The sequence below is a fragment of the Ursus arctos genome, unplaced genomic scaffold (assembly GCF_023065955.2).
Source record: "Ursus arctos isolate Adak ecotype North America unplaced genomic scaffold, UrsArc2.0 scaffold_18, whole genome shotgun sequence".
NCBI classification, from domain to species: domain Eukaryota; kingdom Metazoa; phylum Chordata; class Mammalia; order Carnivora; family Ursidae; genus Ursus; species Ursus arctos.
The window spans coordinates 52,571,934-52,589,251 of NW_026622852.1; the positions used below are offsets into that span (position 1 = coordinate 52,571,934).

At 47.1% G+C, this 17,318-nt stretch overlaps 1 protein-coding gene across 4 annotated transcripts in view; it reads left to right on the top strand.

Moving 5' to 3' along the window:
• The window catches only part of RALGPS1 (Ral GEF with PH domain and SH3 binding motif 1), a 277,259-nt gene that overhangs the window by 90,978 nt on the left and 168,963 nt on the right, over positions 1-17,318 (top strand). For all 4 annotated transcript variants that reach the window (XM_057313764.1, XM_057313765.1, XM_044389615.3 and 1 more), the window contains exons 6-7: positions 8,322-8,405; positions 16,455-16,544. In XM_057313764.1, the coding sequence (XP_057169747.1) occupies positions 8,322-8,405; positions 16,455-16,544 (174 nt within the window). The remainder of the gene's footprint in view (positions 1-8,321; positions 8,406-16,454; positions 16,545-17,318) is intronic.

The window sequence follows — 17,318 nt, forward strand, 5'->3', positions numbered from 1 at the left end:
GGAGAGAGAGAATCTCAAGCCAGCTTCACACCCAGCAGGCACGCTGTTTTTTCTTTTTAAAATCTCAAATGCAATATTGCATTTTGCTAATTACCTTTCAGTATCTGAGAGGACCGTATCACATGTTTTCTTTGATTTATTGATGTGCTGTTATTGTGTTAATAGTCTTCAAAATATTAGCTTATTCTTGTATTTCTTAGACAAACCTGCTAGGTCATGGGGTCCTTCTTTCCCCCCTTGTTCTGTATTTGTTAGGTGTCAGGGTTTGGGGCTTCTTCCCATCACTTTTTGTGCTCTGGAATAAATTATTTAGCATAAGAATTCAGTGTTCTGTAAAAGTCTGAGAGGACTCACTGGTTAAATCACGTGGCCCTGGAACCTCTGAGTTAACTTTTCCGGTTTCCGACGTGGTGTTTAGCATACTCACCAGACACAGAAAAGTTTTAGTTGGCCAATCAATGGAAGGCAGTGCGAAGTCTGGGTCCGAGCCTGCGCCTTCCCGTGAAGCTGGTACTTGCAGAAATTTCATTCTGCGTTCCCAGCAGTGTTCAGGGTGGCCCTGTGGCATGTGAAGATCAAGATGACGGAGGGTTGGATTGTGCCGAAAAACGTGATTCCTGAATTCAAACTGCCGTGGAAACAGTGGGCACAGATGCAGTGTTGTGGAAAACCAAAGCAGAGCGAAGGGACAAGCTGAAATTTCCTTCTGGAACTCAGAGGGACACCCACAGGGGACAATGAGGATGACTTGTTTCTAGGAGGTATCATGCGTGTCATAACAACTCTGCAAAAGGAGGGCTGGGGAGATGTGAGGAAGCATTGTGAGGACAACAGTAGGCTGAGGAGCCCCAGACATGGCAGGAGCACCGTTTTCAAGGGAGCAAGCAAGTGTGTGTGCGCGTGTGTGTGCCCCTGCGCCTGTGCGTGGGGCGTGGCCACCGCCCTGCAGACAGAGGTGTTCTGTGGCTCAGAGCCAAGCTTGTGAGACAGACAGACCTGGGTCTGAGTCTTGCCCCTCATGCTGACCATAGATGAGGATTTGAGCAAATTGCTTAACATTTCCAACTAGGGTTCCCTTTCTTCATCTGCAAAATGGGGCAGTAATGGTACTTACCTCCTGGGCTTGTTGTGAGGATTCACCGAGCGATGGACAAGCAGGTGTACAATGATTGATGTACGTGGCACTTAGTAAGTGCTCAATAAATATTAGTTGTTGTTCTTATTGTCCGTATTATTGACCAAGTGTAAACTCTGGTTTTCTCTGGGTTTTAGGCTAATGGATGGTTTACATTTTCTTCTACAGGCTTTCTGTGTTGTCCAGGTTTTCTGTCCTGAACATTTACTGGGTCCCTAATCAAAAAAGCCAAAGTGTATTGTTTTTAAAAGCAGACATCTGAATGCTATTACTTGGAAAGAGCATTTCCCAAGAATATGGAGAAAGGGAATTGAGCACAGTCCCCAGCAAAAGAGTGGAAAAGGAACAGGTGGCCCCATGGGCTTGTATTGGGCTTGGGAATCTGGGTGAGCTGTGCTGCCGGTGGCTCCTGTCCCTTCTGTTCACGGGGGCCCTTTCTCTGTCACATGGACCGGAGGCTGTTCACAGGGTTGCAGTTGGCTGCTGCCCTGCGTTGACAGCTGGTTCTAATTGTGCAGAGCTGCACAGTACTGGGGCTGGATAGGGAATGTTTTGGGAAATTTGCATCATCTTCATGACCCTAAATCTACATGTGTCCTAACTCCAGACAGTAGTTGGAGGAGTCGATGAAACAGTAGTGGTTGTGAGTTGTTATTCTATAGAAATTAGTAGGACTGAAAGCTGAGAAAGATGAATTACTTGTATTTATTCAGTGATCTCTTCCCCCCGGACAATACTCTGATGCCAAAGAAGGTACCCATTTGTCCCCAGTGATTCTTTTCTCCTCTTGTGGTTTGGCCAGCCAGGGTTCTGAGGCCTTCTGAAGGCCCTCATGTTCATTTCTCCCGGGGCCCTGCCTCCCCCCTTTCTCCATACACACATAGTCCTTGCAGGTGTTTATTTCAAATTACTAAAGTGAATTGCCCTCCCATGAGAATATTCTACCCCACATATGAGATTATAGTACAAACTAGACTCTAGTCTAGTGGAAGAGCACTCGAGGGGTTTACATCCACTCTGCCACTCTCTTGCTCGTGTTATCAGGGCAATGAAACCTAACACGTGCGTGAGGCTTTGGGCGCTATCTCTGCCCAGTCCCTCTGTTGCCTTCCCACCCTACTCAATAAAATAAAATCCAGTCCTCACTTGCCGTCCAGGCTGGGCTATGACCTGGCCTCCCACCCACTTCCTTTGCTATCACCTCTCCTCCCACCCTCCGCTCCGGCCACATTGGCCGTCTTGCTGTTCTCAGCCCAGCCTCTGCTTTGGTCTGTTCCTTCCTACCGCCGGCTTCTCCTGGAGGCTGGGAGCCTGCTGAAGTCTCATGTGAGGCCTGCAGCTCTGTCCTGGCTTTGGTGAGGACAGGCTCATGCTCCCACTATCACCAACTGCGTGTGTGGCCTGGGCAAATTAATTCACCTACTTGTTATGTTGCTTTTCATTTAGAAACTGGGGGTGATTGCAATCGCACCTGCGCTGAGGGTCCTGTGAGGATGACACAAGATGGCACGTGTCAAGTGTTAGCACAGTTCCTGGCACAAAGTTGGTAGTCAGTAAATCTTGCTTTTGCTTATCTGGCTGGAGCTTGGCCCTCATCCCAGTAGTTGGGAATCCTACCGCCCAGGGACTCCTCTTCTGGGTGTTATCCCCATCAGACTGCCGGATCCCTCCCGGCCTGGATCATCTGCCCCTACTCCCACCTGCCCATGCTGCCTTTTCCCCTGAGCCTTACTTTATTTATTTAAGAAACACATTGAAAGTACTTACAATGTATCAGATATTATGCTAAGCAGTTGACAAACATCACCTCAGTCACTCCTTATAACTACTCTGTGAGAGAGGTGGATATCGTTGTCAGTTTTCACATGCACAAGGTCAGGCCCTGGGAGTGGAAGTGACTTGCCCAGGATCCCAGAGCCAGTTGGTTGTAGGTCAGCCCCAGTCCATCTGACCCCTCAACTGCTGGACTCCATGGTCCCTCTCTTTTCGACCCTGTGCCCTCCCAGTTCACTCCTGAGACCAGAGCCAGCCCCACTGCTGGGTTCCAGGTGGGAGGCCCCCATGGAGGAGCTATCATTCCTACCTCCAGCCCCAGCACCCCCACTTCCACGCTAGGAGCATGTGGGTGTCACACACCTTGGCTACTGTGACTTCCTTGAGGGTGACAAGGCCTGACAGTCCCTGAAGGACAATGGCAGCCCCTCTATTATTTGCCTGTTCTTTTTTCTTTTTTTTTTTTTAAGATTTTATTTATTTGTTTGACAGAGGGAGAGAGCACAAGCAGGGAGGAGGTGCAGAGGGAGAGGAAGAAGCAGCAGGCTCCCCGCTGAGCAAGGAGCCCAATGTGGGACTTGGTCCCAGGACCCTGGGATCATGACCTGGGCCAAAGGCAGACACTTAACCGACTGAGCCACCCAGGCGCCCCTATTTGCCTGTTCTTAACCATGTCACCAGAGTCTAGGCCCTAAAATGCCTTACTCCCTAGACCCCACCCCAACCCCAAAACTGGCACTGTCCCCCCGACTGCCTCAGTGGGTCATCTACTCCCTGGGGTGTTTTTAGAACTCCTTTGACCAAGTGTGGTTGTCCCGCCAGTTCTTCTGAAGATTGTTCCAGATATTAAAACGGGAGGAATGGGAAGAAACATGGAGGATGGAGGAGGGAGCAAAATGGTAATGTGGGGCTCTTGGCCGGCAGCAACCTGGTAGTCCTCCATGAAGTCAGATTAGTGACCTTTCCTTAAAGTGATGCATGTTCCATGGGGACATGTTTTAGGAACGTGATTTGGAAAAGATTGCAGTCAGAATCAAGCACATGTGTGGAAGGGCCATGTGTTGGCACCAGCTTCTTTTGGCCTTGGCAGCTGGTCAGACTCCTTTGGGTTCTGGGCCCACTGATGTTGAGGATCCTGTGGGGTACCAACGAGGTGTGGCCAGGGGGTGGCTGAATATCCTGGTCTGGGTCTCAGGAGAGAAGCCCAGGCTGTGCACAGACATTCAGTGGGAGCCATGGCAGTAGATGTGGGCTTCTGGGGAGGACTGTGGACATGGAACAGTACAGAAGATGACTGTGGACAGATTTAAGTGGGATTGGGGGAAAGTGCTGGAACAGAAGAAAGCAACCGGGGGGCGCCTGGGTGGCACAGCGGTTAAGCGTCTGCCTTCGGCTCAGGGCGTGATCCCGGCGTTATGGGATCGAGCCCCACATCGGGCTCCTCTGCTATGAGCCTGCTTCTTCCTCTCCACTCCCCCTGCTTGTGTTCCCTCTCTCACTGGCTGTCTCTATCTCTGTCAAATAAATAAATAAAATCTTTAAAAAAAAAGAAAAAGAAAAAAGAAAAAAGCAACCGGAAAATAAGACTGGGAATGGTGGTCATGAGACGCGAGAAGACAACCAGAGAACACGGTGCTGAAGGGCAGGGACAGGGAGCGGGAAGAGGTGGGGCGGCTGTCTGGCCAGGAGGCTATCATCTGTAGAGGACAGAGCAGTGTCAGTGGAGCAGGGGGGGCGGGGAAGGAGGTGGAGAGGGAAGCGGTACTGACAGCCCTTTCAGGAAATGCATCGGGAAGGGGAAGAAAGAGTAGGAGCCGGAGGAGCCTGGAGGCCTGGAAAAGATGTCTTTCATCATAACTGTCCCTGTTGTTGTTATCATCCTATTACTATTCTTCATGGAGAGGAAGGGGGTGAAGGTGCAGGGAGGAGAGAGGGCTTGCGGGCAAGGCTTCTGAGCAGGGGAGGAGATGAGATCCAGTGCCCAGGAGAGCAGATCCCCTGAGGAAAGGGTCTCTCTTCCATTGAAGCTGAGGAAGGGAGAGGACACAGGTGAATTTGCACATTTGGTGGCAGAAGGTTTTCTTCTCACAGCTTCTGTTTTGTCTCTGATGAAGCCAAGGAGCATCCACATGACAGAGGAGAGGCCCCGGAGGAAGCTGGCGAAGGACTATACAGGCTCGTACTCTTCTTTCACATCCAGCTGACCTCAGCAGAGAACTCAGAGCCAAGGACAGACTGGCCGAGATCAGGGCCCCAGCGCCCTTGGGAGGGGGTGTGTGGCAGCCCAGGGGCAGCTGAGTGGCTCACCAGCGATGTGGGCCACCAGTCTCAGCCCAGCCCCTTGTCTCCTTCTAGAACAGCCTTGTCTCCTCCAGTCAATTTTAACTTAATTACACTCAGATCGGTTCCATAGCATAGACCTTTTTTAGGCATTAGTGACTGGAAGAGTTTTGTTCTATTACTTCACATTTTCCAAACCCTCTTCACACAGATGGAATCTCTTGTAATCCTATAAGGCCAAACACAGAAGAGGAACAGTGCCAAGGAGGTTGGGCCCAGGACTTGTTTTAGTGCAGATAGAATGGTCTTATTTCTTTTGAGATCCTGATAAACCTTTCTGCCTTGAATTTGGGAGATTTCAACACTGAGGAATGCTCCTACTCCATTCATTCAACAAATGCTGCTTGCCAGTGCTGTGAGCCAGACCCGCGCCCTGCGCGTCGCCTCCTCTGCCAGGCTTTGCCTCTTTCAGTCTCTGCCACCAGTCTGTGGAGTTGATTGTGGTGTCCCTGTTTCGTCAGCAACGAAACCGGTACAGGCAGAGGTTAACTTTCTCGGGATCGTCCTGCAAGTACGTGGCCGGGCTGGGATTCAGAGCAGGGTCTTCTGGCTCTTAAGGCCTTTCTCCATCCATTTTATCAAACGTAGTGTTTTCCTCTCTTGAGGCTTTAATTTTGAATGTTATGTGTCTCTCAAAACCCAAGAAGTGCACAAACCATTTATGAATCAGGGTCTCAGAAATGATCTTATCAAATAAATGTAGGGCAGATGTATTAAGTTCTTGCTTTGGTTCCTGTGTGCATGACATCAGCAAAGTGAGAGAGAAATAGTAATAGATTTTGTTAATAATTTAAGATCCCAATGAGAGCGTGGTGTGGGGGAGAGTAGAGGGTGTTTGGAGCTCTCGCTGGGTCTGACAGCAGTGGGACTCTCGGGAGGGGAAGGGGGATAACCTTTACTGAGTACTTGTTCTGTGCTAAGTGCTCTGCATGTCTTAATCTCATTTAATCATCATATCGAGCTTCATAGATAAATACAGTGTCGTACCCATTTTAAGATGTGAAAATTGAGATTCTGGGAAGATTGTGTCCGAGAAGATCATGCAGCTGGTGTGTGGAGGCCAGGATGGGGCTGGGTCTGTCTAATTCTAAATGACATTACAGACTCTTAATTAAGTGTGTACACATAAACCACATGTGTGCACACACACACGCATACACACACGTATATGTATATAACTTTTGCTGTCTATTAAAGAATTCAGGGAAAAAACAAAGAAGTAACTATCAGCCAGAAACTGGGCAACAACCATGCCCCAGTCCTTGATCGCCAGGTTTATGAATTCTCTTTTTTATCTGATTGTAACCCATACCTTTCTAGGACTGGTTTTGGGATCCACAGAGGAGGGAGGCTCTGGTTCTCACAATTAAACTTGGAAAGGGCAGTGATACACGTTTGCAAAATCAATTGAAGTGTACTAAAGGGGAGGAGAATTCAGTGTAACTGAGGCGGGTTGAATACGCATTTTCAGAATGGGAAGAATCATGGTAAACTGTAAATCCTACATCTCAGAGAGGCTCACGCCTACTTTTGAAAAGAGATAGGGTCAAGGTATTCCTTCAAGAGGAAGAATCCTGAGCGCTTCCTGTCTACTAAATGGAGGCAGTGAGAGTGCTGTGCTGTGAGATGACAGGAGACGTGCGGAGGCCGGCACCTGACTGACACGCGCGGGCTCCTGCTGAATGGCAGCACTGGTCCGCATCCTTGTCATTACTGGTACTTGGGGTCTGCACTGAAGATGTGAAGGACTTGGCAGGGTCAGGGATGGTAGTGTTTTCCGTGTGGGTGACGGGAGGATAATGGTGCATTTGCAGAAGGGAGGCAGCTGGAAGAGGAGCCGCGTACATAGCCCCGGCTTGGTGGCTGAGCGCTCTCGGGTCCAGGCCATTGGATCTTGTATCTTGAGCTGTCCATTGCCTCCAACCAGGCTTCACACCGTGCCCGCCCCTCTGTGGCTTATAGTTGGGTCCTGAGAAGCATTCGTAGGGCACAGCACTTTGGGCACAGCTGCTCAGCCAACAAGTTTTGTCTCTGGCCATTCCCACTGCCCTCCCTGACTTCCTGGTAGACCCCCGTTCCAGCTGGTGGGCAGCTGGCTCTCACTAAAGATCTTATTAAAGTTCCAGATGTGTGGCAAAAAAATGTTGTTAATAATAGCAAGGCCTGGTATGAATTAAAAGGAGGGCTTGTAACTCAGAGGTAGAGCACTTTAATCTGCCCCCTTTCTTCCATTCTTTGCCAGGGCTCCCAAGCCACAAGGTGAGCATGCTGGGCATTGGGTAGTTGGGCATTGGGTAGTGGGTCTTCCCTGGTTCTCCTAGGCACCCCAAGTCATCCTGGTAGAGTGCTCCTGTTAGCTCCCTGGGGTAGGAACCAACCTCACTGATGGGTAAAATGTAAGTAATATGATGATTCAGATTACTGCTAGGAAAGAAGAGACAAGGCCTGTGAAGAAGATGTTAAAGGCAATCTCTCCTTCTGCCCCCCTGTTGGTTGTATGAGATATGGGAGGGGCCAACTTCGGGAAGGGGTGTGAGGTAGTTCCAGAAGCTTCTCTGACTTAGTGGGCTTGGGCCAGGATGTTCTCTGATTCCAGGAATGGAGGATGTCACGTGGCCAATGACCTCTGAGATCCTTTAGTCATATTTTAATTTTAAGTTCACCTAGGGAGATGAATCCTGCTAGCTCACACATTATGCCCTCTCTCAGACAGGTTGCTTTCAGAAGGGACTTCTGGTCCCAGGGGAGCTGGCAGACAGGCAGTTTGCGGTTAAGGATATTTTGGCACTGAAGTCCTGAGAAATGTGGCTGGGGTTATGGAGAAAAGTATCCCACTTCCCATCTTCACCTCGGGGTGGGGGCGGGGGGGGGGGCGTCCCAGGCTGCACCTCCATCTACAGATCCAGCCCTTCTCTCCAGAGGAGGAGAACCCTCACCCACCCTGGTGAAGAAAAGGATGGCCAGGGCTTTGGCTCTTCCGCATATCGTGTCCACATTCCACTTAGATGCCCCTGGTGTGTTTTGTGTCCTGATTAGGAAGAATCACTGTTGAAACTGACTCTGTCCTTCCTAGGAACTTGCCAGCTGTGGATGGAGTAAGAAGGAGAAACATAGTCTCGCCCCCAACGTTGTGGCCTTTACCCGGAGGTTTAACCAGGTAAGTAGTACCCCTTGTGTGTGCCTGACCAGGTAGCAGTCTTGTCCCCTGTGGTCTGGGCACCCTGCCAGGTTTCAGTCCCAGGCTTCTGGCCCCAGGTCCAAACCCCTCTTCCCGAACCACCCCGCCCATCAGTCCTTTTGCCTGCATGGTTCTTTTTTCACAGCAGGTGGAACTGAACACATCTTTCCTGGGTTTAAATCACTTCATTGGCTTCCAATTCTACCTAAGCTAAGGCTCGAGCCCTTAATTGCCCTGCAAGGTCCTGCACAGTGGGTCTGGTTTCTGTCCACCCCTCTAGCTCCATCTCTTGTCCCTTCCCCTATTCCGTGGGCTTCAGCCATCTGGGCTGGCCTTCCTTCTCTTCCCTGTCCCATCAGGCCCCCAGACGTGCTGTCCTCTCAGCTCAGAATTCTTCCTCCCTGTTCAGCTCCCAGTCTCACCAGCCTGAATGTCACTTCTGCGGGGAGCTTTCCATGAATCCCCAGCCTGTGTGAGGTCTTCTCTGTCATATGTTCCCTCACTGCACCCTGTGCTGCTGTCTCCATGTGGCCCTTTGCTCATCTGTGCTCACTCTGTGGAACTCTTTCACCTCCGCCTTCCATGCCAGTCTGTGGGCTCTATCTTGTTCACCACTGCGCCTCCCGCCACCTTGCTTAATGTCAGGCGTATAATAGACCCTTAGTAAATATGTGGGAAATGAACGAATGAGATGCTCAGAAAACACTTGTTGAATTGAGTTTCTTTGAGTGCCTGATGGCCGGGCCACTGGCCCCATACATACTGCTGCAAACTGACTTGGTCCAACCAGAACGTTTGCTCCAGGTATGAATATTTGCACCCCCACGTAAGGGAGTGATGGTGGGGGCTTAGGCCAACTCAGGGCAGTAGACTTCTGGCTTCTTATCCAGATCTGCCAGAATGTGATCTTTGCTAGTAAGCTACCTTGTAAGACCCCCTTTGAGTGGGCCAAACCCCCAAATGGTGCTGTTGACAGCTTTTCTTCTTTCTTCTTTCAAATGAGGACAGTGGATTAGAGATTACGTAGTGTGCGTGACTGGACCTCGGGGTGATGGGCCTGGGTTCCCTTTGGGCCATCCCTGCAGTTGGGCCTCCCTGCTCAGAAATGCCGGTCCCTATGCATCACCACTGCCCAGCCCTCCCCAGGCTTCCCCAGCCTTGGCTACCACCCAAGGATGGGGAGAGCCTCAGAGAGGCACCAGCATTTCATCTGAAGATCAAGATTGGAGTTAGCATTATTGTTGTTATAATAGGAACTAAGAAGGGTCTAGATGCATCTGGAGTAGGGGCTGTATGTACTTGTTTGTTTTGAAAAGAGAAGTTCTCAAGCCTTTTGTTTCTTTTTTCTTTCTTTTCAAAATCTCCCTTTTCAACCAAGCTTAGGCTTTAAAAAATAAAACAGATGTGTACACGCTATCAGAGGATTCATAGCTTCCTTAGCAAAACTATTTGACTGGGAGCCAGCTCAGTCCCACCTCTGACCAGCCACAGAGCTCCTGGAGGAGGGCTTCTGGGGGCTCTGATGTAATCTGCCTTGCAGGCGGAAGCCAGGTCAGCTTGGCAAAGGGTGGTGCAGCTTGTTCTGCGAACAATTGCATTGTGTCCAGATCAGACCAAGTGGGTGAAGCGAGCCAGAAGTGGTCGCATTTTCCCAAACAGAACGCTTTGAGAAATGGTCTTGCTGCCAGCCTCAGCTACTCAGAGCCAGCGGGTTCTGGACACAGCCCTCGTAGCTCTGTTTTGAAAACTGGCCAGCAGACAGCCCTGGTCAGCCACTGGGCTGCTTTCTCTGAGATGAACTGACTGGCATCCCTTCCTGGCAGACTTTCATATGTGAGAACAAAGTTCCCCATCAGACTCCAGATAAGGGAAGCAGGTCAGTTACCTTTCTGAGCCTCAGTTTCCTTATCTGTAAATGGGAATAATAATATGACTCACCTTGCAGAGTTGGTTTGGAGATTGAGTGAAATGGTATATAAAGAACTCTTAGCTCAGTGTCTGGCATGTAGTAAACATCCAAATGTTTTTGAGGAAAATAAGAGGGAAAATAAGATCAGCTGATTGGAAGGAGGTTGCCAGCAGATTTGAGGCTTCTTGTGCCCAAACCCGAAACCCAGCGGCCAGTGTCCTGGTCAGACTCAGTGGGCTTGCCTGCTTCTCTGTGGGATCTGCGTCCCTTGGGATTTGTTCATATTGCTCACAGAGGGATGGAAGGACTCATCCAAGTTCACTGAGCTGTGTTATGGGCCAGGCTGTATCTCAGCACCAAGGAGTTCACCACAGAGCACAGAAGTGCTTATCCTTTTTTGGATCATGTGTTCTTTTGACAATTTGACTCTAAACACATATATATGAACCTGCCCCAATGGAGGAAGTGTAATTTCTTTGACAAAATGGTACTGGAACAATTGGAACATTTTTTATGTATGTAAAAAAATGGACCCAGACACAGACAATAGATCTTCCATAAAAATTAATTCAGAATAGATCATAAACCTAAATGTAGAAGATAAAACTATAAAACTTTTAGGTGAAAACATAGAAGAAAATCTACATGACCTTTGGTGATGAGTTATTAGGTGTAACACCAAGAGCACAATCCATGAAAGAAAGAACTGATAAGCTGGACTTCATTAAAATTAGAAATTTCTACTCTGCAAAAGATGCTGATGAGAAAATTAAAAGATGAAGCACAGCCTGGGGAAATATTTGCAAAACACATATCTGATATAAGAATTGTATCCAAAATAGACTCTTAAAACTCCTCAGTAAGAAAACAGCCCAATTAAAAAATGGGCAAAGATCTGGACACCTCACCAAGGAAGTACAAATAGCAATAAAGATGAAAAGATGCTCAACATCATTTGTCACTGGGGAAATGCAAAACACCATGCACCTGTTAGAATGGCTGAAGTAAAACAAACAGTGACGATACCAGTTGCTGGCACGTATCTGGAGCAACACGAACTCTCATTCATTGCTGGTGGGAATGCAAAATGGTACAGTCCAGCAGTTGCACTCTTAGATATTTATCCAGCTTCTTTGAAATCTTATGTCTACACATACACACATGACATGTGCGCACACACGTTTATAGCAGCTTTTTTCATCATTGTCAAATACTGAAAGTAAGTAAGATGTCCTTCAATAGGTGAATGGCTAGACAAACGTAAATCCATACAATGGAAGAGCACTCGTAAAAAAAAAGAATAAGCCCTCAAGCCGTATAAAGACATGGATGAATCTTAAATGCTTATTACTAAGTGAAAGAAATCAGTCTGAAATGGTGACATATTTATGATTACCTCCACCTTCCCCCATCCTCCCCTCACCCCTAGCTTTTTAAAAACATTCTGGGGAATGTAAAAACATTTTTGAAAAAGGTGAAACTCTAGAGATGATAAACAGATCCATCAGGGATTGCCAGAGGTTTGGGAAGGCGAGAGTGTTAAGTAGGTGAAACACAGAGGATTTCTTAGGGTGGTGAGCCTATTTTGTATGATACTGTATGATACATAGTATCATTGGATACATGACCATATGCATTTGTGAAAACCCATAGAACTTTACAGCACCAAGAGTAAACTTAAGCATATGCAAATTTAAAAAGTGTATTGTGAAAATTAAGGAATCCTGGAGTGGAATGCAGAACATAATAAAAAAATCCAAACATATTATAAATGTGTGAAACAATATTACTGAGGTGGGATGAGGGAAGAAGGTGCTGATCTAAGTAACTTTGGAAATGAATGGAGCCTGTAAGACTAAAGACAAAAGGAACTGTATATAAGCTCTGTACTCTAGCTGATATAGTTGCTTCCCTGGAGGATTGGGTAACAATTCTGAAGCCATTATACATGAATACTGGAATTGAACAATTAAGGAAATGCATGGTAGATGATAGGATCCAGGTTTTTCACTGTTGGAGTGGAAAGTTATAGACAAGCAAGGGTAGCAGGCTAAGACATTAATATGAACTCATATTTATTTTAATATAGATACAGATGGTTACATATGGGAATATTTATAGATATGTATATGCACTTGGGTTAGTATACATACACACACACGCACACACACACGCACACACATACATTACTTTGCTCTGCCAGCCAAGACAACCTAGAAACAGTGACAGCCCAGTAGTAATAAGCACACCTAGCACCCAGATCTTGGTTTCTTTCTTTCTTTTTTTTTTTTTTTTAAAGATTTTATTTATTTATTTGACAGAGAGAGACAGCCAGCGAGAGAGGGAACACAAGCAGGGGGAGTGGGAGAGGAAGAAGCAGGCTCCTAGCGGAGGAGCCTGATGTGGGGCTTGATCCCAGAGCACCCGGATCACACCCTGAGCCGAAGGCAGACGCTTAACGACTGCGCCACCCAGGCGCCCCCAGATCTTGGTTTCTAATACTGTTCTCTAATCAAAGGAACCAAGGCTCCTTGGAGAAATGGCTGGTTTAGTCCTGGGGCAATAGCATCTTGATGAGCCTGTAGCGGTACCAGAAAATAAGGAAGTGCTCAGACCAGCCAACCAACCATACAAAACAATGCTGGGGTAGGTCAAAGGAACACAGGAGCGAACTGAAAAAGCTTTCAGTGGCCAAAGCTGGAGCAATTTAAGCAACAAAATAAATAACATAGTGTTGGGTTATAACCCAAAGTGTAAAATAAATATCCATGAGTCCTTTCTGATATAAATAAATGATTGCAAAAATAAATGGGGAAGAATAGACAGACTTCCTTTGCAGAATAATTCCAACAGCTCGCTTCCTTCCATAGTGACTTCTTTCCAAAGTCTGAGGTGATACCATTATTTCTGTAACCAGTTTCCAATTGATGGGCATTTTCCCCCTATTATTTTTCTTTATAAACAGTACTTTGGTGAATCCTTGTAGATGAGTTCCTCCAAATTTCTGTGTTTTCATAAGATAAAAATTCTAGAGAGAATGTAAGTACTCGAAAGGTATACTTAAGTTGCTCTTCTAAATGGTCCTATGAATTTACACCCACCCCCAAAACAGTGTATAAGAGTACCAGTTTCTCCGCATTCTTGGTACAGTATATGGCCCACAAAGGGTTAATGTATTTTCTTACTACACAAAGAACTTTTACTAATCAGTAGTAAAGGGACAGACATCCCGTTAGAAGGATGGGTAAGGATCTGAGTAGGTAATTCACAAGGCAAATAGTACAAATGGCTCATAAATATTTGTAACAAAAAACTGAAAAAAAATACAAAAAAGATGTCAATTGAATAGTTATGAAAGAAATGCAAAATAGAAACAATGAGACATTTTGTCCATTAGGTTAGTAAAAAAAAGAATCGTAATAACTGGTATTTGCCTTGCATGGGGGCATGGATCAGTTCAAACTTGTTGATGGATAAACAAATAGACCTTTCAGAGGCCAATTTTTTAAATATATACGTTTGAAAAAAGGTGCACATACTTTTATTCATTCCACCTTACTGGAATTTATCCTAAGACTTTAACTAAAAATGAATAAATATATATGTCTGAAGTGCTCACCACAGCATCGCTTAGTACAACAAAATAATTAGAAATAAGCTATCCAACGATGGATGCTCAGTGATAGTACATCCCTAGGATGGAATACTTGGCAGCTGCTAAACATTATGTTGTAGAGGACTATTTATTCACTTTTAAAAATTCTTGTGATAATATGATGATAAATATACCAATTTAGTTGAAAAAGACAGACGTGTGTTCTGTGAATGGAAAAGAGAGTAGAAGGACGGAAACCACAATTCTGTCATGGTGGTTTGTATACAAGAATGAAGGCAAATGATTCCTGCCTTTTGTGCCTATCTGTGTGTCCCTTGTTTTCTGCATTAAGCTTCTCTTAAATTTTGTAGTTAGAAAAGAGAATAAAAAATGTTGAAACTTTGCCGCTTCTACCTGTGTAATGTCTTTCTTATCTGCCCCTTCTCTCTATCTCCTTCAGCATGGCCCTAGCGCAGGCCTCCCACCTGTTACTTGGACCATTGCATCAGCTTCCTGATGGGTGTCCCTGCACCTACAGAGGCTCTGTCACTTCTCTGCTCGGAAACCTCTGGAAGTCTCCCCATGTAGAATAGCACCTAAGGTTCTTTTAGTCACCTTGGTGTTCCAGACCCCCGCCATCTGGCCTTCAGTGCCCTTCCCAGCTGTGATTCCCGCCTCTACCCTGATCCCACAGAGCACCTGCAACACCAGACCAGTCAGTCTGCTCAGCCCTCCCTGGTCGTGGTGTATACAGCGATACCCCAATCCTACCTTTACCTGCTTGAAGGCTACCCATCTTTCAAGGCCTGCCTCTTCCAGCAGGCCTCCCCCTCTCATCACCTCTCCCGTGTTCCAGTCCGCTTCGGTTGAACTTCTTCCATGTGCGGGATTGCCATGTGATTTCTGGAGGATCCTTTGGTCACCTCCGTATCAGGCAAGGGCTGAGAGGGTCTGGACTCACAGTGCCTAGAGTCTTCACACGGTGCAGGCTTCATTGGCAGTCTGTTGAACGGAATTGACCCGGGGTTGCAGAGGCCTCGTGTGCTGTAGATCAGCGTGAACTCTGCCATGTTCCATCATTATGCCTTAAATATGTGTGATTTTTTGGCACACAGGAATCTATTAAATTATACATATAAACTATCACATTTGAGATTCTGTGGCATAAAAATGTGCATGTATTAAAATATAAGGTTTATGGGCATATCATTTGGTGTCCAGAAAATCTTTCTTCCATAACTGGCTAGTAAACGTTTGAGTCTGAACTTAATTTTAGGCAATTCCTTGGAAAAAATGATTCTATGGAAACCCGGGCATGTCCTGGAGGCAACCGCGGATAATTATGTGGAAAAAACTTTTCTATAATATTCCTACTTAACATAAAAAGCAAATTTTTGATTCCTGGTTACTCTTTCCTTGTTTTCTCATTGAAAAGTGACTATTTCAGGAAAGAGAAAAAATTTGGTTGCAGCATTAAAGGGGCTTTGTTAGCTCTGGAATATCCCTGTTTTTCTCTGTCAAGTACAAGAGGTTTTAGGCGCCTTTACCTTCCTTGCAGCTCCACACATCCCTGTACCCTGCTCAGCTCTGTCTCCGCTGTGCTGTCATTCCACCCTTGGGCATCTGCGTGGCACGCAGCACTGTTGTTACAGTAGCGAGACAGAAGCAAAAAAGTAACCACTTCCCAGGCTTCGTTGGCACGGAGCCCTTCTGTGTCGTACCGAGGTGTCGTATGAGTCAACTATACCCTGGTAGATAACTTGCTTGTTCCCAAAAGGATTCAGGGGCTTGTGGATGTTGATTTCTGTGAGAGGTCAAGCATGAATAATGTTTTTTTTTTTTTTTTTTTTTTTAAAGCATGAATAATGTTCTGAACCCAAAGTACCAGCGTGTCCTTTTGGCATAAGTGATCTCCAGAAAAACATGTCCCTTCACCTGCGTTGCTTTATGGAACTTTGAAAGACACTTTCATATCATTTAAATTATTGGGTGAACCTCTCCTAGAAAATTAAATTTGTTACAATTGTGCAAATATTGGTGAATCCTACTTACTTGAGGTCTGGCTGGGGATATAGATCTCATGGTGGTCCACCCAGTGAACATACCCGTTTGTCTGGCCATTTGTCCATCCATCCATCCGACCATCCATCCATGGTTTTCCCACAACAGGGGTCCTTTTGAGCAGAATCTGTCTGCTTCATCTCAAAATTTCCTGCCACAGCTTCAGAGAGATTCATATGTTGTGGAATCCTAGTAATTCCCCCGGATGATGAGGAAAGTACTTGTCTCTCTCGGCACACTGTGTGTGTTCGAGAGGAGGTGCTGAAGGAGGGACCTATTTGCAGGGCTGGGTGTCATAAAGGAACCCTCAACCACCTGCAACCCCAGGCTGTGCTCTTCCAGCTTGCTGACCTCTGGGAAATCCCTGTCTGTGGTGGGTGAGGGCGACAGGGGTGGTCCAGTATTTAACCACTTCTCTGGTATGTGTGTATATGTGTGTGTGTATGTGTGTTTGACTCTACAGGTCAGTTTTTGGGTTGTTCGAGAAATTCTAACCGCACAGACTTTAAAAATAAGGGCAGAAATCCTGAGCCATTTTGTGAAAATAGCCAAGGTAAGTTCTTTTATTATTTTCCCTTTCTCCGCTCTTTCCCTCCCTCCCTCCCCCTCTCCCTCGCTTCCTCTCCCTTTCCCTCCCACCCCTCCTTCCTTCCTCCCTTCCTTACTTTTTGCAGAATGTGTTTCCTCAGTACTTTGAGAGCTGCTTTGCTCTGGGCATGCTGGGCTGGGTTCAAACAGAAGGCTGTAACCTGACTCCTCCAGGCTGTAAGACCGACCTAGGTGCCCACTCAGCCTCCCCGCCCCTGTGCACACATGGTGGTGTGGCCCTCTACCCATTATTATGTTAGCCAACCATTCTCTTTAGCTGGCTGTTCAGACTCTCTGTGAGGCCGTGGGGGCTCCCTCTGGGGTCCATTTATCCTCCTGTTTCAGATTCAGCCTGTACTGGGGGTTGATGGGCTACGTGATACCATCCCATCCTGCGGTTTTGTCCACAGTCTGCAGAGCTCACCCCACCCCCGTCCTGAGCTTAAGGCCTAGGCCCAGTGACCCTGCTGGCCCCCACTCCCACCTCCTGCCCCTGCCCTGATAGGTTCTGTCCTTTCCAGTTGTTGAGCACCAGGCTTACGTCTGTATCCCACCTTTCCCCTCCTCTTCCCTTACGTCGGCCAGCCCAGGTCGTGATACCGTGGGCCTTCCTGGACCACTCTCATCATGCTGCCAGCTCCTCCCCTTACGCTGCTGCTGACCAAGGGGCTTGCCTGCATCTGGGCAGCGCGCTGCTGTTCTGCCTAGTTCGCTATGTGGTGTGTGCACGTGTTGTGTT